This window comes from Ambystoma mexicanum, chromosome 1q, assembly GCF_040938575.1.
Source record: "Ambystoma mexicanum isolate Mex_15411 chromosome 1q, UKY_AmexF1_1, whole genome shotgun sequence".
NCBI lineage: Eukaryota > Metazoa > Chordata > Amphibia > Caudata > Ambystomatidae > Ambystoma > Ambystoma mexicanum.
In genome coordinates this window covers 139,206,284-139,227,788 of record NC_090922.1, presented here as the reverse complement: position 1 = coordinate 139,227,788, position 21,505 = coordinate 139,206,284, and the positions used below count along the sequence as shown (strand labels likewise).

Genomic DNA, 21,505 nt, shown 5'->3' with positions numbered 1-21,505 from the left:
GACTCGAGCTTGCACGTTCCACTCAGTGCCACTCCTGTGGAAGTGCTGCACTCCTCAGCTTGAAGGAGCTCCCATGAGAATCTGTCATCACTCTGACCTCTACAGCAAAGCAGTGATGAGTACTTGTTTTTGACCTCTTTATGAATTAGAAGACAAGCTTCTACTCAACGCAGGAGACCCCTAAACCGCCCCTCCCTCCAACCTCTATAACGACTTAGTAGAAACTATATTACAATAGCTCCAAGGGATGCATCGGTACCTTCACAACCGAAAGAATAAAATAAAATCTACATTTGAAAACTGACCATCTCCCAGAAGTGAAAACGATTCTTGACTAACTGAGAAGTAGCGAGGAGAACCACTGGTTTTAGAATGGTGATGTTTATTTGAATGCTGGCTTGCACTAGAAAATGCAAATAATGTGAGCCATAAAATATTTGATTACTGTAAGTGATAACAGGAAAAAACAGGGGGGTCTTGGGAGTCTTTTTGCCAGACATCAGTCCTGGTTGTGAGAGCCTTATCCAAATTCTTAGCTCACAATCTTACACAGAGGAGAAATATCCCAATCATATCAGTCTTTGTCCTGCCCAGGGGCAGTCCAGCACCGAAATGCTAGGCAATTCTCCTCTGAACAAGAGTACCACTATTATATATTCTTAAGAGAGGCACAGCTCAACCCTACTGATGAGGTCCAACCAGACCGAAACACGTGTCTGGGGTTGCTGTTGGCGCTCTTGTTCAGAGGTGAATTGCCTAGCATTTCGATGCTGGACTGCCCCAGGGCAGGACAAAGACTGATATGTTTTGGATATTTCTCCTCTGTGGAAGATAGTGAGCTAAAGACTCTGGGTAAGGCTCTCGTAACCAGGACTAATGTCTGGCAGAGGGCCTCCCAGGACCCCCCTTGTTGTTTGCTTAGTGATAACAGGAATGCAATCACACATGATTTGTTGCAGTGGGGGCATTTGTCCTTTCAGCAGTCTACAAGTGAAACAGTGTTATACTTTGCACCCTTCAGTATTTTGATGGCTTTAAAAATGGTCTTTGGCTGGTTAACAGTGAATTCATTGAAAGCATATTGGCATTGATTAATGTATGAAAACTTGAAGTGTTTTTTGAAGCACTATCACATGATACTGTTTGAAAAATTCTAATTACATTGTTATAGCCCAGTTTAAAATACCTCTTTTTGGTTTAGCTCGATGTAAAAAGCCTAGAACAAAATACTGTAATATTATGTGACATTAAATAACAAAGTAGAGCTTAATTTCACTTTCACATCCTATTTTTATCATCATCATAGCCTTTATTCGGCAGTTAGTCATTTGCCAAAACACATAAAAACAGAAAACTGAGGGTAAAAGAAATGACTACTTAAATGTCAAAACAACATCTTTTTACAGTAACGGTTATACATTACAGTCTGCTGTGATAATTTAGATGGCATAAGGTGCAACTGAAGTACTTTGGCAATAAATATCTTTGTGACCAGGTGGGGGTGTGGCTACATGGCCATGGAATAGGACGTGGTTCCAACAAGCTCCTGCTGATCCTCCTATTAGCCTGTGAAATAAAGACACTCAAAGTCAGCTGTGAAACATATATCTGCAATCACAGAAGCATGAAGTTATGAAGCACATCACAGACTGAACTTCGGTGTGAATAACAGCACAGGTTGTGAACAGTGAGCTGGGGAAGTTTGCTGAATCTAAGCTGCAGAGACAAACAAGATGGCGGGTGATGCGGGACAAAGGAATTTTCCGCGAGGCAGATATTCCGAAAGAAGAAGAGCTGAGCAACAGCCCAACAAGGACGGACCCTGAAAGGTGCGTACTTGCAGATCGGACAGTGAGAACATCAGACAATGGCAGTGTATAAAGCAGCCCAGCGCAAGAGTCATTGCAGAAGTGGAATAGAAAGCTAACCAAATACTACCAAGTATCGAAGTACATTCAAGAGGGTCGGGAGATAAGGACAACACGCCGGGGATCGGACGCGGTGTACATTGCAAGGGAACAAGAAGGAAGAGCCACGGAAGGGGCGCGAATCTGCGAAGAGATACTCGTAGGAGATACTTGATGGTTATACGGCGTGCGCAGCCCCTAATACAATAACGAAACTAGCAAAGGCGGAGACCAGTACGGAAATGTTAAGCACAGAAGCATCCAACTGTAACAGCTGATGTACCGCAAAGGGACGAGGCCCTTAGGAAAACTCAGGCAGACAACGAAAGGAACATGGTAACAATGGCTCCCGATGGCGATACTGTAGCAAGCACGGGAAGGCAGTGATCGGGCCTTCCAAAAGCGAAACTGACACGAGATCGGAACGACACATATTCTCGCATTGAGCAGAGGGAGAGTAGCTGCATAACACAACCAGAGGACCACATTGATGGAATATTGAGCGAGCTGGGAAGACGCCCAACGCTGGCTAGGAGGCATGGACACTAAAGAGCTAACATAGCGCATATGAAGAGTGAACAAGAGCTGGATCAAGGTACGCAGCAAAGAGAATCAAGGGTACATGGATGGACAACACAAGTGAAACGGGGCTGTACATGACAACGGACACTGTAGTGCAATAGAGGTTATGCAATACGGTCCTGCACTATACCAACAATAAAGAAGGTGAAATAGTGATTGTAATCAGAAACTGGTGCTGGCAACTGGAATGGTGTCAGAAAAGGGCTGTGAGGACGCAGATGGCCTTAGGCAATCACAAAGCTATTCATAGTATCGTGGAGTACAGCTGCCACAGAGCAAGTCCTGAAGGGTGTAAGACGACAAAGGCATGACAGCACAAGCCCAACTAATACCCATAGTGCCCCCAACCAATTCAGAGATCTGCAACCACCATATCAAAAAGCCACAAACACTGAGAGCTGGATGCATGCAGTGACCAGCACAGAAGGGGAGTACCAGTCGGACAGTTCAGAACGCACTGTACTTACAAGGTCAGAACAGAAAGTTACCCAGAGACAATATTAGGGCAGCACATTGGGGTAGACAGAAAGCACTGTGATCCCACTGTCAGACCCAGCAGTGCCCACCGTGAAACCCGGAGACAAAGGAGGCGGCAAGGGATACAAGAGGAACAGCACCATATTAAAGACCCCAACTGCAAAGGTAACAGCGAGGAGACGACGTAGCAAGTGAGAAGCGCAAGTGCAGAAGTTGGACCCTACGAAGATACTACACAGAACGCGCTTCTATACTGACAGCAGAAACACCCTGTACTACGCAAACTCGAACAGAAAAGAGCAGCAAAGTGCAATAGGGTGGCACAATGGCGACTAAATCAAATAAGAGAAATGGAAAACAGTTGTCAATTAATGCATTCACCAGACCGGCACAACCGGCAGATAGCGCGAAGACGACAGCGCAAGAGGTACGAGAAGGAGAAGCACCTGGGTGAATAGATCAAAAGGGGATCAAAATATTGGAGGCCCTAGCAGAGTTGAAGTCATCGCTGGAATTCAAGATTGACCCAATGCGTATGGATGTGAATCTCTTGGGACAGGAGGTCGAAGCACTGACAGAACGCACAGGGGTGTTAGAGAACGAGGTGAAGGCGAACACAAGCAGTTGCAACGAAAACTCCCAGGAAGTCTCCATACTGAAACAACAAGTGCGGAATCTTGAAAACAGGGCAGAAGAGGCTGAAAGTCGGGCACAAAGGAATAACGTTAGGATAATCGGACTCCCCAAGTGCGAGGAAGGTCCGAACCCGAGCAACTATATAGAAGACATGTTACTGCAGGAAATAGAAGCTGGAACACTCACTCAAGGGTTTGCAGTGGAGAGGATGCATAGGGCCCTGACAAGGAAGCCAGAGCCCCGCACCGGTCAATAATTGCCAAGATACTTAATTACATGGACAACAAGAGAATTCTAGAATACTTCCGAAAGGGGGGCACAATCAGCTGAGCGTCAGTGTCCATCACAGCATATCTGGATTATACTTTTTTCGTGCAAAAACAAAGAATGTACTACGGGGCTGTCAAGGTAAGGTTACCTGCCTCCAATCTTAAATACATGCTATTGTATCCAGCGAAGATGAAGATCCTGCATAAAGACTGCACTGTTTTTTTTAGACTCTGGAAGATGTAAGCAAGTGGATGGACATGCAGAATATGCTGATGAAGAAACAAAACCAGATGGGAGAAGAAAGTGATAAGTTAATCTGGTTGACCCTCCCTTGAGTAGTATAGAGACTAATACATAATGTTCTGACAGAGGCATTTAAGTAGTTAAGCAAATGTGTTTCATATTGTTGGCAAAATGCAGGAGGCAAGGGTGCTGCTAAGTTGGAAGCAGCGTTAGCAATCACACTACCACCCTCTTTAGTTAGTTTAGTCGGGATCTAGTAGTTCAGTATCCTCCTGCGGTGCTCCGAATACCAACATTGGACCGAAAAAGGGACGAGATGTGGGGATGCCTGGGATCCAGGGTTGGAGCTGGGCAAGCATGGGGAATGGGTGGGGAAACGGGAGGGGTGGAAGTTGGGGTAGTTAGAGGGAAGTTGGCCTACAGCTACACATGGGGAAATGTGATGGGTGTGAGAGGAGTTGAAATGGTTGAAGAATATGGTTGAACTCAGAATAGTAACCTGGAATGTGAGAGGGTTGAATAGCTTTATCAAAAGAAATGGGGTTATGACATATCTGAGACGCCAAAAGATAGACATAGTGCTCCTGCAGGAAGCACACCTGACCAAAGATAAACTGGACACACTAGCACGGAAATGGAGTCGGACGACTCTGGGCTCATCCTACTCAGCATATGCTAGAGGGGTCCTAATTTCGGTGGCACCGACTGTCCCATTCGAGGTTCTTCAGACTGTGGTAGACAATGATGACAGGATGGTTATAATTAGTGGATTGTTTGAAAGTAAAGAAATGTGTTATAAATATGTATGCCCCAAATCAGGATACAACTTATTTTAAATAGTTATATCCTAAAATAAGCCCATATAAAGATTGTGCAATGATATGGGGAGGAGATTTTAATTGTACTTTGGACCGGACGAAAGATAGATCAGATGATAAATTTGCTTATCCAACCACTGCAGCTAAAGCGCTAAACATGCTGTTGAGCACATTAAAGTTAGCGAATGTTTGGAGAACAATGTATCTATGAGACCGAGTATGCTATGCCCTGCAGAACCAATATACGAGGCTAGATTATGTGTTCGTGGGGGAGGAGGCATTGAGCAAGTTCAGACAGGCCAAGTATAAAGGGAGGGTCCTGTTGGATCATGCCCCTCTGGTCATTACATGGCAGGCATTACACCGCCCTCTCTCCCCCCACCAACCCCCTCTGGTCCAAAATCCCGACCTGGAGACTCAGGGTTGAAGCACTGGGAGATACGGGTATCTGTGAATCTTTGAGAGCTGAGGTGAAAGAATATTTTAAGTACAATCCGGCAGTGTAGATTCAGCTGGTACGCTTTGGGAGGCCTTTAAAGTGGTGGTAAGAGGAGCAGCGATAGCTAAATCGAGAGGGATGCACAATGTTATACTGCGGGATCTACAAAAGGCAGAAAGGAAACTGGAAACTATAATGCGGGTTGGTAATAGATCACTAGAAGGGGCCAAGGAAGTGTCCCGCCTACAACAGGAATGTAGGAAACATTGGGGAATTTTAGGCAAACTAAGAAATACATAGAGAGACAGCATGCAGAAGGAGACAAGCCGAGCAGGCTGCTGGCCTGGTTATATAAAAGTGAGACCACATGGCAGACAATCGGAGCAGTGAAGCGGATGGACGGAAAGTTGCGGGAGACTCAGGAATAAGTAAATAAGTGTTTTTATGATTATTATACTCACTTGTATAGTGAACCCATGAAGGGAGAAGAAGTGGATATACAAGAGGCGTTGACTGAGATCAAGCATCCCAAATTAAGTAAACAAGAGAGTGATAGCCTAGGGATACCTATCACGATTGAAGAACTAGAAAATGTGATAAAAGAATTACCGACTAATAAAGTCCCTGGAGCGCATGGCCTCACCAGCAAATTCCATAAAGAATATAGGGCCGACATCCTTTCCCCACTACTATCAATGTTAAACGAGGCGCTGGAAATAAGTAAATTGCCTGGGTCCCTGATGAAGTCGACAATTATTCCCCTCCTCAAACCAAATATACCAGATACGGACTGTGGATCGGATAGGCTGCTGTCTTTGCTGAACCAGGACGGGAAGATTCTTTCAGCTGTTATGGCAAAGAGGCTGAGACCAGTCATAGGTAAGCTCATTCACCCGGACCAGACAGGATATGTCCCATATTGGAATACTGCCAACAACCTAAGAAGATTACATCACATTATAGATTATACCAGTAGAGAGACGCAAGAAGTAGCGGTGGTGCCACTTGATGCAGTGAAACGTTTGACTCAGTCAGATGGCCCTAGCTGCTAGCGGTCCTGGAAGAAATCGGCATTGGGCCAACATACATTAAGTGGGTGCGGCTTTTGTACAATGCACCGATAGCAAGAGTCAAAACGGGCTCCACTCTCTCGGAGCAATGGCAACTGAGTAAGGGCACAAGGCAAGGATGTCCATTGTCTCCAAAGCTTTTTATATTAGCGCTGGAACCACTAGTTGCCTATTTAAGAAAGTAGTATGGAGAGGTGGGTATAAGTACCTCGCAGGGGAGGCATTTGATCTCGATATATGCAGATGACATGCTCCTATACCTGCAGTACCCAGAAGAGAACTTACAATGTGTCCTGGATGTGATTGCACGCTACTGTATACTTTCAGGTATAATGGTTAAACCCCAGAAATCGAGTCTGTATCCCCTAGAAGAGTATAGAGGGGTGCCCTTGCACAAATTGCCGGTATTACCAATTAAATGGGAGAGAGAGACATTTAGTTACTTGGGGGTGGTCATATATCACAACCCCAAGTTGGAACATATGCATAACACAGTGAAGGCGGTTCACAAAATAAAATGAAAAGTGTATATCATTCTGGACGAGGATTCCATTGTCCATGATGGGGAGCACAGCATTACTGAAGATGGTGGTGCTGCCGAGACTCCTACACTACTTTGCTAATATCCCGTTCGCGATGCCCAAATTGTTTTTAGGAAACTGCACAGCATATGCAGGAGCTTCATATGGCATAACTCGAGGAACAGAGTAGCAGTGTGGAAGCTCCAGAATTCATACGAACAAGCAGGAATAAAATTGCCCAATTTCGAGGTACATTTCGTGGCTAGCCAGGTGCAATTTGTGGCCAAATGGCTGTTAAATGAACAAACAGAATCAAAGTTACTACGAGCAGAAAGTATTCTGTTCTTTCTAAACAAAGTTCTATGGCTCCCCGATTCGCACAGGTCCAGCCGGCACCTCCTGATGAGCCTGGGGTGCACAATGTGGCGCAGGGCATGTCTGTTGATGGGGAACGCAACACTGTATTCCCTGCAGATACCGCTAGTGACGTTGGAAGAGGTAAATGAACAAGTTAGTTTGAACGTGAGAAGGAGTTGGGTACCAATGGGAGTAGCGACAGTGGGGGACATACTGAAAGAGGGGATGCCCAATGAATTTGAGTTGCTTATAATAGAGACTGGGGTGCACCGAGGGCAACACATCACGTGCACCCGACTTTTGAGGAACCTAAGGCGGAGATGGCCAGTGACCGAAACGTCCTTACAGCCGGACAAGATTATAGAGTCTTCGTACGATGTGTCGGAACGAGTTAACGAAGTCTCGCGTACATACGAGTTACTAATGTCCAAGGTTGGCGGGGAGGTAGAACAGACGAGGTAGAAGTGGGAAGCAGACTTGGGGGAACCAATGTCAGACGAGGTGTGGAGCAGAGCAAAGGGGTACCACAAAAAGGTGTCAAGGAATGCGCGACTGCAACAGATTCAATTATATATGACTCTTCGAGCATACCTGACCCCGAACAAAATAGCCAAGTTTTATCAAGCAAATATACAGACATGCCCAAAATGTGGGGAGGTGAATGCAGACCTGGTGCAAATGTTCTGGGAATGCGCAGAGATAGGCAGATTTTGGAGAGAGGTAGCCCAAACATTAGCAAAAGCGGGATTACCATGTATGTGAGTTCCCCCATGGCTTGCCTGATGGGGAGCTTGTCAAGACCCAAGCGAGCTAAACATGTGAGCAAGCTCAAAGTCTTAGCATATATCTTGGCAAAACGTAGAAATGCGATGGGGTGGAAAGCACAAACAAGACCTGTAGTACAGGTATGGTGGAGGGATCTGCAAAATGGGCTAACGCAGAGACCTCTGTGTGGCAGGAAGCGACAGGTAGGAACACGGAACAAGGAGGAGTGGTGGAGGCGCGCAGACAATTGATAGCTGATTTGGCTGTCTCGGAACAGAGTACCCAGGATAGGACTTGGTAGCGATCTCTGTACAAGATGAAACCATAGTTAGGTAGAAGGGACGGAAAGGAAGAAGGGAGGTGGATTGATGAACATGGTGTAGGCATGGGGTGGGCGGGGGGAGTTTTTGGGGGGGAGGGGACGTAGTCATACAATGGAATGTCAAATGTTTGATGATTAACAATTTGTAAGTTGTTAGGATTATGTGGAAAAATCAATAAAACATTTTTGGAAAAAAATATATATCTTTGAGATCAGGTCATATAAAAGAAATGACTACACAATTTTAAAAATGTACACGTTAAAATAAGTACCTAATATCTAAAATCCCAGTATAAACATGAGTAATTTGGAGTCCTAAAATTATATGATCAAATATTTGTACATCATCCCATTAACAGCATCAGATAATACAATGGGCCAAACAGGTGCATATAATTAGTGCAATTGATAGCAGTCAAATTGAAAATGTTCTTCCAACGATGTTTTATCCGTATAAACCCAAATTGGATTTGGGTCCACATTATACTGTGGTCAACATCTTTGCTCATACACGCCAGGCCTGGTGGATATAGCTTGCAACGTGGAATACTACTTTTATGTCATTACAACATCCAAAGAATGAGATGGCTTCACTCGTGCGGCGTATGCCAAAAACATTACATAATGACTTCAGGTATATATTCCTAGCCATCGGATGACCCTGGCGAACGAACAAAAAGTGGGCCCTGGACTCCCTTTGCAAACCACAAACCGGCATAAGTCATTCCCACTCCTATTCCCACAGTGATGGAGCTATGCCAGGTTCAGTTGTTCTAGTCTAAATTGCATGTAGAGTGTACGTGCTAATGGACGGTTTCCCAAATCCAGATATTTCTCAAACCCCAATGCAGGTGTACTAACCAGATACTTGGCACCCATTGACAATCTGCTGCACACATTGACCATTTCGATCTCAGCAGCCTCCTGTGAGAACCGCTTAGCTTTGACAACATTAACCTTGGTAATACTTGTGGGGTGATACCATGAATCATCCATATTCTGTGCTAATAGACATTTTTTAACATGTTTGAACCAAGGCTATGATCTACCTCCCTCAAAATCCAAGATCTGTACAATTGCCTCGCAAAATATACTCTATGCTGGGGTTGACCATAATCTGAACCAAAAGGCTACAAGCCTAAAGCTTGCCTCACTAGTAATTGGCCCAATTCCAAAAGGCCAGAGTTGCCTGAGCATGCTGTGGATAGTCCAAGCAGCTTCTTTAAAAAGCATCTTTCCGACAGGCCCAATTCTGGGTGGATGAATGCCCCCAAACCTCAGACCCATATAGGGCTGCCGATTTTGCCTGTGTATTATACAGATTAAGGGCTGGTGAGTTTGGGCCCTGTCCATGAATGTCAAAGAACCTCCATATTGCCCCCCCCATATTTTTTCAAAGTGGAGGTAGATTTAAATATTTGGGAGGTCCAATTACCTTGATCATTTTGGTTTTCCCTATATTGATATCAAAATGGAGCTCCGTGCATTTCTCCATGAAGGCCTCAAGTGTAGTGGCAAGACCCCTTACAGATGTGGACAATAGGACAGCATCATCTGCAAGAAGAGGTATTGGGATTGATTCCTGGGCAGGTTTTGGCTGGTCCAGGAATTTCTTCCTGACCTGCTGTATCACTTAATCTATATATATCAGGAAGAGCAGAGGGGACAAGACACAACCCTGTCTCACCCCTCTAGTCACCTTAAATTAATCTGTTAGCTCATCCCCCAGTCCCGATCTCACTGAGGCACTGTTATTTGAGTAAAGCTGCATTATAATTTGCAATACGTTGGCTGGAATTCAAAAGCGGTCCTTAGGGCGATGAATACTGAAAATACTTTCATGTTCCTCAGGACCATATATTTTTGCGTGACCAAATGTAAACGAAATGCCTGGTCCATGGTACTCGTTTTAGGCCTAGAACCCGCCTGGAGATGATCAACCACGCTTTCCTGTATAAACCATGCCTGTAAATGCTCGTGGATGCTTGCAAATACCTTTCCAATTCCTTTCCAACTCCATCTAGCAACGATATGGGTCTGTAATTCCAAGAGTGCCCCCTTCATCCCTTTTTGTATATGGGAATGAAAGTTGCTTTTTGCAATGAGGGGGGTACCCTGTTGAGCCCAAGGATATCATTAAACAAGTGTCATAGCACCGGTACCTCTGGTTTGTCTTTGACCAGATCAATAGGCATTAAGTTGGGTCCAGGTGTTTTGCCCCACCTTTGCAAGCTAATGGTCTTAGCGACTTCCTCCAAGTCTAATTAAATTGGATCTAGGGTATTCCCGCTCCCCCGGTCATACAAAGTAGTGTCTTGGTTACCAGCTATGGGTTACGTCCAATAAAGATTCTCAAAATGTTTCTTGCAGGTGCTTTGTGCCAATGTCAGCTGACACTTAATTCCCACATCCTTCCTTGTTACCACTGAATATTTTCCAATATTATTATCCAATTTATAAAGCGCAAACTAAGGCCCACAGTGCGTCTAGGCGCTGAGCAGGAGGGGGCTGGCTCAGAAAAGTACTCAAATGACATATGCTCTAGCAGGGAGGAAAAAAGAGACTGAATAGAGGAGTCTTCAGGGCTCTCCTGAAGGAAAATATTCAACCAGAGTTCTTAGGCCTATATAAGCTACCATCCCTGGACTTTGATGCCTCATATAATCGTTCCCATTCATATTGGACATACTCCTCTTTTTTGGATCAAGTTTCTATATTGCGCCCTAAGGCACCTCAATTCAATCCTGTCGGTTCCCTGTCCTCCCTTTAAGCATATCAAGATGTCTAATTTAGCTATCTGACAACCAATTTTTGTAAATGCTATAATTCTTAAATGTAGAGGTTGTTTTTTAGTTGTCTTAACAATGAAATGCCATTTTTGCTCTGACTTGACACGCTAAATTATTATCCCTACTTTTCCCTGGCAGGGCATGGGAGGACAGCACGATTATTTTGGGCTTTGGATAGACAGTAACTTTGGGAAAGGGCACAGCAAAGCTAAGCCTAAGTGTACCACATACAACAGCCCTCAATTGTCCGGTTCAGAGACCTTTTCCATAGATGTGCTGGAGGTGTGGGCAGTTGGAGACCCTCCAGATCAGGAGGTAAGTGAGATGACTGGTCATGTTGATATGCCAGAGACAATATGTTGGTATGTTTTCCTTTTTTGTGTCCTCATTCTGATGCTAGGGTGACTCTGAAGCTATGTGACACATGAACAGTGTGCATGGTTTCTGTAGCTGTTCTATTTGCTCTTCTGGTCTACAGCCTTTGGTATCAAGATCTTGCCCAGTAGGGAAAGTGTGGGATTGAGTGAGTTTCCAAAGGTTTTTACAGCGCCTGGCAACCCCACCCAAGGCAAAGCAAATCAAGAAGCAGTAAATTACATTATTGAGTGTCCATAAAACCTACCAAAGGAGCAAGCAGTGTAGGATGGCCTTTACAACTGAATCTGCCCACAGGCTTTATAGGTTTGGCCATCAGCACACTTGTTGCATTTCTTCCTCATTATTTTTGCATATCACAATAAAGCAAAGTTGCTGTCTAGACTGATAGTCATCAAAGCTGTTCAGCAGAGAAAGCATTAACATTTGATGGTATTTAAGTTAACGTTGGCCAACAGAGTTTGCCTTAACTAATGTGACTGATTAAGGGTAAAGGTAGAAGATGCCACTATGATGAGGTATTTTGGTGGTTCTATGTAATAAATTCTCTTTTTGTAGGCCGACCAACCAAAACACCGATTTGTTTTCGGCTGATTTTGGGCGGCCCACAAAAAATGAAAAAAGTACATTTCCTCTCCCCCGAGCAATCTTTTTAAATAGTTTTATTTTTAATCGATTTTTAAAATAAAGTCTCTTGCCCTACTACCATTTTGGTTTGTAATCACATCAACGAGATCTACCCAGAAGTGAGGAATATTGAGCCTCCTATCGCACTACCATCATGCCTGCATTCATCGGCTTGTCTTTGTGAGCTTTCTATAATGGCCGACAGATTTTCCGAACTAACAACCTGGGCCTCATAGCCCTGCTCCCACCTAACCCTAACGAGGTTTCTGATAGGCTGCCTGGAACAAGAAAGCTGCCCCGGAGCCGCAAGGCAGAGCCGGCCTCACACAAAGGCTCCACACACTAAGGTGCAAGATGATTCCTGTCTTGGCCCCCATCGGCAAGATCTGCCCAGCAGTGAGGAACATCGAGCCTACTGCAGCACTACCATCATGCCTGCATTCATCGGCTTGTCTTTGTGAGCTTTCCATCATGGCTAACAGATTTTCCGATTAACAACCTGGGCCTCACAGCCCTGCTGCCTCCTACTACCCCTACCAAGCCTTCTGATAGGCTACCTGCAACAATAAAGCACCTCTGGAGCCAGAAGGCGGAGCTGGCCTCGCTCGAAGGCTCCACACTAAGGTGCAAGAGGATTCCTGCCTGGGCCCACATCGACGAGATCTGCCCAGGAGTGAGGAACAGTGAGTCTTCTGCAGCACTACCATCATGCCTGTATTCATTGGCTTGTCTTTGTGAGGTTTCCATCACGGCCGACGGTTGTATACGAATTGTTCGTTTTACAACTGTTCGAATTACAATTGACCGAATTGTGAAGGTCAGTTGTAACATATATGTGGGGGGAAACCCCCTGCAACCCCCACCCAACCCAAAACCCCTTTTTATATATATATATATATATATATATATATATATATATATATATATATATATATATATATATATATATATATATATATATATATATAGTCAATTGTGACCCTTTAAAATCATAAACGAAGAATTTGGTGTATACCCGGCCAACAGATTTTCCGTACTAACAGCCTGGGCCTCACAGCCCTGCTGCCACCTACCCCTACCAAGCCTTCTGATAGGGCGCCTGCAACAAACGAGAAAGCACCCCTGCAGCCGGAAGACGTAGCCGGCCTCACACAAAGGCTACAGACTAAGGCGCAAGGTGATTCCTGTCTTGGCCTGTCTGGGATCTGGAGGGGATCCTCTTGGCCCATGCTTGCCTTGCCTACCCGTCGCAATACTGTTCTAATCTAAGTTCAATATCCTGGTTGCAGAAGGTAAGAGCCTAATTGCCCATACTTTGCCCCTTCGACCTTCAGTCACGTTTTAACAAACTCTGTTTGCCTAGTCTTCAGCACGATCCATCCCGCCCCACCGGCATTGATCATTTGTGTTTCTCTACGTGTCGCCGAACAAACTGCAGCAGAGAAACAACGCTCATCAGCTTACGCACATTCTCTCACACCGAGACGGGACTGTACTTCTATTCTTGCCTTTTTGCTCCTCATCTATACGCCGCCTATATGCTTACGCCGACATATGGCTTCGTCCTCACTTTTAAATGTGTACCTCTCTGTGCATCTAACTCCCGGATTCTGTATCTCCCTTGACATTCTATGATAGTAACCCGAGTCAGACACATTTAACAGCTGTTGCTCCTTCCATTCATGTCACAGTGATCCGTGTTTTCATGTATACTATCTGGTATTAGAGCCGCTCTCAAGCATAACTTAAGCAGCCCCAATTCCATGAGATGTGGCACTACTATAACATGTTAATATCAAACCACTGATCCTTTTAGAACACTTCCTGTGATGGCACCACTGCTTCCATAGGCACTTTCCACTTTACCTCACTGTACACCTGCACCCATGTCCTCTGTCTGCATGTCTGATGCAACCTCCTTGTAACAAGAGGAGAGGCTTTACCAGTATGTATATTTACGCCTACTGTGTCCTGTGTGCATGTCTGATGCAGCTTCCCATAACAAGAGGAGAGGCTTTACCAGTGTATATATTTACGCCTACTATGTCCTGTATGCATATCTGATGTGGCTCCCCGTAACAAGAGGAGAGGCTTTACCAGTGTATATATTTACGCCTACTATGTCCTGTATGCATGTCTGATGCAGCTCCCCCTAACAAGAGGAGAGGCTTTACCAGTATGTGTATTTACACCTTCTATGTCCTGTGTGCGTGTCTGACGCAGCTCTCCCTAACAAGAGGAGAGGCTTTACCAGTATGTATACCTACACATACTATGTCCTGTATGCATGTCTGATGTAGCTCCCTGCCACGAGAGGCTTTACCAGTATGTTTACATTGCATGCTCTCTTTCAAGCACTTTCTGTAACTAGTTCCTAGATACCTGAGCGTTTTGTGCACTGTAAATAAATGCAAAAAATAAATAAATTAAAAAAGAAATCAATTCCTTCCAACCAGATTCCTCATGTATGACATCCCTATCCCTGCGCAGTTGTTTGTAAACATTCCGCTGCCTTTGTAGGGCGCCAGCGAACCTCTGCCCGACTTCTATTGATGTCCTGTGCCATTTACGATGTCGGAGACCATATATCTGGAGGCACTGTGCCCCCTGTTATTTTTTAAACACGCTCTGTTTGCTAATCATGAACACGCTGGTCGAGTTTTCAGATTTTTCTCTGCGCCATGCCTACTCCATCTAAGGCCTCTGGTTTTAAGCTGTGTGCAGATTGCAGCTGATAGATGCCCGTCTCAGATCCATATCAAGTTTGTCTATACAGTTTGGCCAGGACTATTACACCCTGGATTGCAGGTCGTACTAGTCGATGTACCTGAAGGCTCTCCAGGAAAGGGCAGTGACGATCTGCCATTTGTGCATAAGGCGAAGAGTGAGGCTCTGCGGTCTCGTTCGAGGTTGCACTGCACGGTCTGCCGCTCTGAAGACGGGGCGGAACCGAGGAAGGAGAAGAAAAAGGAAAAATCGAAGAAACATCGGAAGAGGACCCGCTCCACGAGTGAGTCCTCTTCCTCAAAAAAGAGCCAATGCTCCAAGGATTTTCAGCACAGGTACCTTTTCCTATCCAATCCTCCACCCTGGAGGAAGGGGAGAACTTCCGCCTTAAGATGTTAGACATCTTTGCCAAGGCGCCGGCAGCTTTGGCCTCTGCACCTTCAGCTCAGGTGACGGTGTCATCAGCTCCGGCTGTGGAGCAACGGGTCCCACTGCGTCAGTTGCGGCTGACAGGCTACTAACAGGGGACCACTCCCACATGCCTATGGGCTCAGGCCTGGTCCAGATGAAGGCCGAGGTTCCTCAGTGCAGAGAGGCTCTCGCCTTCGGGTGCCGAGGCCTTAGCGCCAGTTCCAACTTTGCCAGCTCAGATCGGCTTTGCCGACAATGCGGCTCCACAGGAATACATTCCACTATGTACGGACACCTTCATGTGTATGATGTATGACGTCTATGACAAGGATGGTGATCAGGTTCCCTTTGGGTTTGAGCCCCTGGTTTCTAGGGAGGTGAGAGATTTCCTAGAACAATTAGACTGGGAAGGTGAGGATTTACTGGGGCTGCCCGAAAGATCTGCAGGTCGCCAGTGCCATTGATACCTCCCCGGAGATGGACATTCTGTCAGCTCCCACCCCAGGAAAGCATGAAGCCAGTGTTTGATGGCTAATGTAGCCAGTACTCTGTGGTTTCGATCCATCCAGATCAAAGGTTCTGTGTTAATATATTGGACGATGGCCCAAAGAAGGAGACACTCCAGCCCTTCAAGGTGTCTGTGGTGATCCTGTGCTGGAAGTGCGGGAGAAACCTGGCTCTGTTCTGGCAGTGTACAGAGAAATGGCAAAGAAGCAGTGTTCAATGCCATTGGACCTGGTGTTGTGTTTCGCTCATCTCATTCTTCACTGGAGAGTTTGTTGGTTCAGGCCGCGACAGCTTGCCTTAACCCTTTCACCTTCCCTTGCCTTCCACTGTACAGGGAAACTAAGAGACTTTATGCTTGGAGTAAGAAGGTGTTTGCGTCAGGCAGTCTTGCCCTGCACGCAGTGAATGCTTCTTGAGCAATGGAAAAGTTCTCCTTTGGCCTTTGGGCGGCTATGGCCAATGCTGTTGAGCACGTCTCTGAAGAGATGAGGGACGGATTTCTGTCCATAGTTAATGATGACAATGAGGTTGCCTGCCAGATGTTGCAATCTGGATTGGATGCTGTGGATTGTTTGGGCAGGTCCAGGCCATGAGCACTGTGGTCAGACACCACTCTTGGTTGAGGATGTCAGGATTTGTGGCCGATGTTTTGGCCAAGCTGTTGGAAATGCCTTTCGATAGTCAAAATCTTTTTAGAGCCAAGGCGGAAGACACCCACTCGAAGGTCCAGTCATCTGCAGCAATGGCAAAGTCCTTTGGGCTTGCCGTGCAACAGCCCTTCGCACAGTCGTCGCCTTGGGTAGGGGTTTTGTCCCTGCCCCCACCTATGCTCCAAGTGGCTGTGGTAAGTGTTCCTTTGGAAGAATACAGGGCAGATGCTTCCCTAGAGGTTTAGGTGCCCAGAGAGGGTGGCATGGCCACCGTCCCCACAGCATAAAACCTCAATGCTAACCAACACCTGCCACCCTGTTCAGCTCGTAATGGTCAAGGACCACGTCCAACGCTTGGGTATTGAAGGTCATTCAGCAGGGGTATTGCCCCACATTCCTACATCGTCCACCAGCCACCCCCTTGTCTCCGGACCCCATCCTACTGGAGAAGGTTCGGCAGCTTATGTCAAAGAGCACGATCGAGCTGGGGGCCAAGTCTGGGCATACCCGTCCCACTTTGGGTGACAATAGCAAAACAAAAGAGGTGATGGCCGGAAGGTTTAGAATAACTTGTTACATGTGGCTTTACTCTGGACAACTCTTCCAGCCCATCGTTCTTCGCCTGCCAAGCCATTACAAAAGGGGGAAAACCATATGCAAATCGGGCTTGGTCCAGAAATGGGATCCGGGCCTGTTGGGCCTAGAAACCAAACTGCTCCTCACTGATGAGGCCCAACAAGGCCGAAACATGTTTGGGGATACTTGTGGTCTCGTGAAGAAGGTATGTGAACAAGCAATTCGGGCTGGACTGCCCCTTTTGGGGTGGGGCCAAGCCTGATTTGCATATGGTTTTTCCCTTTTTGTAATGGGTTGGCAGGCGAAGAACAATGGTCTGGATTGTTGCCCAGAGCAATGACAGAGGTTAGGGTTTATTCCAAACATTCCAGCCATCCCTTTTTTTGTTTTGTGCTGTTTCAGGGAATTGCGCCTGTTCAGAACGACGTTGATCATAATCGCTCCAGACTGGCTCTGGAGAATGTGGTATATGGAGTTGCTGGACATGTCCAACTGCACTCTCTGGTGGCTTCCAAGAAGAGTCAACGTACTCCCAGAAGGAAGGGCGACGTCCTCTACCCAAACTTCAGCGGAATGAACCTTCATGCTTGAGAGACTGAGATACACGGATTGTCAGACAACGTCCCCGGTGTGCTACTTTCAGCCAGGAGGCCTGCAACAAAATCTATTTATGCCTGCTGGTCACGTACATTTTTGATTTGGTGCCGGGAGAGGGATCTGGATTCTTTTTATCATGTCTGCTATCCCCTGTGTTGGAATTTCTGCTATTTGTTGCCCAAGCAGGCTTGCAAATTGGCACTGTAAAGGGTTACCTTGCTGCTATTTCAGTTTTAAAGAGGTCCCCGGAACAGGGTTCGTTTTTCAGAATCCCCACTGTTATGCAGTTCTTGCAGGGTTTGTGTAACCAGTTTCTTCCCCACTAGTTTGTGGTTTGGAGTGAGATTTGAATTTAGTTTTCACATTCCTTATGGATGCACCGTTTGAGTTCTCCATTCCTGTTCTAGTAGATTACTCGCCCGTAAGGTGATTTTCTTGGTTGCCATCACTTCGCGCAATGGATGAGTGAGCTCCAGGCATTGTCTATTTTACCTTGCTCTTTGTTTTTTTTCAAAGAGAAGGTGACTCTTAATGAGAACCTCTTTGCTGCCGAAAGTGACCTTAGAGTTCGATCTTTCTCAGAACATCCATCTTCTTGTGTTTTTCCTCGACCTCACCTTCCAAGGCAGAGGAATGGTTCCATCGGCTGGACCCGGTGCAGGCCCTCAAGTTCTACACGGCTCGTATTATCGAGGCTAGGAAAGATGACCAACTGTGGCTAGAGCTAACAGAGCTGTCACTAGACATACCCTGTCAAGGTGGATCATTCTCTGCATCTATGAATCCTATGATCTGGCTAGTAAGTATGTCCCTGAGTGTCTCGGGGCACATTCTAACAGAGGATTGGCTGACACCTCTGACTTGTACAGAGGAGTTCCCGTCTGGACATCTCTCCACTAAACGTTACTACTTAGATTCCCTTGCGGGACAGGATGCCTGTTTTGGTGGGGCAGTCCTTCAAAATGTTCTGGTTTAGTTGTTATCTTTGCTCCCTCCCTCCAAATTTACATATTGCTTTAGATGTCTATCAGGCAGGAATCCATTAGAAGAACAAATGACTCTCGGTAATGTTCTTTCAGATAGATGTTTCTCCCACGGATTCCTCATCTCCTTCCCTACCTGCCCCTTTTTAGGTAGCTAGTACACATTAGTTCTGTGGACCCTCCGTGTCAGAGTGCCAGGGAAAAAGGGTGGAACTGAGGTCATGGTGCATGGGGCCTCACTCAAACTCGCCCAATGTCATGTCCGGCACTTCGAATAGTCTGGAGGTGCCGTTGCAGAGCCACGCTGTGCCTGCGGCAGAAAAGTTTCAGAAGAATAGCTGCGCTGGCATAGGGATATAATAGATGAGAAATCAGTGGGAGGAACATCCTTCAGAAGGATCATTACCGAGAGGAGAATAATTTGTTCTTTTCTCTGGCATGGGGTCTGGCATGGATTCACATGCTCATAAATTATTTCCCGTCGCCAGGCCGGGAATCCTGGGTAAAAGAAAAAACTGTTTCACTTTTGTTTATAAACTGTCTTTCTCCTATAAAACGATCACTGAGCTCTGGGTCATACTGCCCTCAGCTAATGACTGCCCTCTCCCTCAGCACCTCCTTTGGCAGCCATCTTCAGATTTTTACTGCACGTTAAAGTGTTGGGAGTCCTCGTATTTCGCTGTTCGAGCTTTATGCGTTTTTTGCTCTTTTTTGGATAGGAAAATCCTAATTTTGTTCAATTCAGCCCATGTGCTCCATCGTTTATTCACCCGATTTAACAGGGATCCGTTTTTCGGCATCTTTCATCGCCCCTCAAGGGCAAAATCGTCAAGTGTTTTCTGCTGGGAAGTTTCCAGAAGACCATCAGGCCTACACCACGCCGGATCATGTTGAAGGAGAAGGGCTGAGCTTCCCTCTTCAAGCTATGCACCAGCTGCGGAATGTTTTCACGCACGACAAGCATTCCCAATGCCCGTCTTGAGAGATCTGCTGTGGCTTCTCCAAGCGCACGATGAAGGATCGGCACGTCTGACTGGCGGCGTGGCACAAAGCCAGGGCCTCTACCCTGTGTGCCTCATCCGGATCCAGCCAGCCAGCCAGAGCGGGCGTCTTAAGTCTTTTGAGGGTGCTCCATCCGTGGGGGCCCAAGACGAGGCCAAGCATCGTGAGTCCGCTTCCGTCGGGGTGGCCGCACAAGCGTGTACCGCGATGGTCAGGGTGCATTCATAGTCTCCATCAGATTCAATCTCCAGCCCATCGCTCCAGCTCTTCGTCAAAGAGAAAGTCAGCTACCCCAGGGAAGCTGCAAGAGAGCCGGAGAAGGCCAAGCAGGACAATGTGTCCATCCTGCCAGTTAAGGTCCAGGTGATCCAGGCCAAATCGTTCTCTTCTATCGAGATGGTTGCTGCCGCCCTCTTAAAAGCGAAAGGGCCTGTCCCCCAGGAACCCCCAGAGATCTGTTGCAGGATATTCTCTCGACCCTCCACACACTGGTGTCAGAGAGTCAGAAGAGGCTGCCCATGGCACCACAAGCGACACCACCATCGGCGGCGACACTGTTGACACTGGTGCCACCACTGCTGAAGTAAAGGAGGAGAAACCCTACGCCTCCACTCCAACCGTCACTGCCCTCCCCCCCAGGGATACAGGGATGGACACAGCGACGACCGACACCGTTGAAGACAGTGGAATCTCTCCACCACCAAGGGCTTCTCTGCCGGACGAAGTGGGATCCTTCCACTCCATGATCGCCTGTGCATCAGAACTCTTCCAGCTCACCCCTGAAGAGAAGAAGGAAGACTTCCTCTATCAGCCCCGGGAGGCGAAAAGGAAGACCATTCTGTTGGTACCGCTCCTAGAAGACTCGGGGATGAGGGTCTGGCGTTGCTGATGAACCCTGTCTCAGCCCCAGTGAAGAGGCACCGGCTAGAAAAGAAAAACTGGGTGCTGGAGTCTGCACCCAAATGTCTGCGGTCACAACCATCGTGTGACTCTGTGGTCTCGGCTGCAGCTAGGAAGAAGTTATCCAACCCATTGTCATCAACCTCTGTCCCCCTGGACAGCAAGGGTAAGAAATCGGACACTGTGGGACGGAAGGTCATTTACTCTGCGGCGATGGCGGTTAAGGCGGCCAATGCCTTAACGATCCTAGTTAGGTACAACCGGGAGCTTTGGTACAAGATGGCTCCCATCTTGGATTTCCTTTGCGAGGACAAGTGGGTAGAGGCAATGGAGATCCTTCAGGAAGGTGAGGTGGCATTGGACCATGCCATTACTGTGGCTCTGGACATTGCGGACACAAGGTTCGTCAGATGGGATACAGGGTTTACCTCCATCGTCGTGGCTGGTTGAAGGCCACCAACTTCAGACAAGAGGTCCAGATGAGGGTCCTGGACATGCTGTTCGACACACAATCTTTTTGGCAAGACTGTCGCTGAATCTCTTCAGGCCATCAAAACCGACACAGCGACAGCCTGCGCCCTGGCCACGCTGCAACAGTACCGTCTATCCTTTCGTCCCTCAGGAGGGAAGTCAGGAAGGCCTTCTTCCTTCTCCTCTTACCGCCAACCCTGCTGTTCCACGACCCAGGAAGCCTACAGCGGTTGTTCAAGGCCTTCGGAGGTGGCCGCCATTGTCGTCAAGGCTCCCAGGGTGGAGCGCCGGCCTCTGTGCAGGATTGAACCGGCCGGGACATCGGGCCCCCACCCCTGCACACCAGTGGGAGGCAGGCTGGCGAGCTTCGTCAGTATGTGGGAAAACATCTCCACCAATCAATGGGTGCTGGACGCTCTCACTCACAAGACACACTTTGGAGTTTCAGCGAAAGTGTCCGCAAATACCACCGGTAGCCCAGCA

The 21,505-nt window shown here is 46.9% G+C and overlaps 1 protein-coding gene across 3 annotated transcripts in view; it reads left to right on the top strand.

Moving 5' to 3' along the window:
* Nucleotides 1-21,505, top strand: part of MEAK7 (MTOR associated protein, eak-7 homolog) — a 1,198,349-nt gene that overhangs the window by 1,003,043 nt on the left and 173,801 nt on the right. For all 3 annotated transcript variants that reach the window (XM_069636236.1, XM_069636239.1, XM_069636243.1), the window contains one exon: nucleotides 11,335-11,511. In XM_069636236.1, coding sequence (XP_069492337.1) covers nucleotides 11,335-11,511 — 177 coding nt within the window. The remainder of the gene's footprint in view (nucleotides 1-11,334; nucleotides 11,512-21,505) is intronic.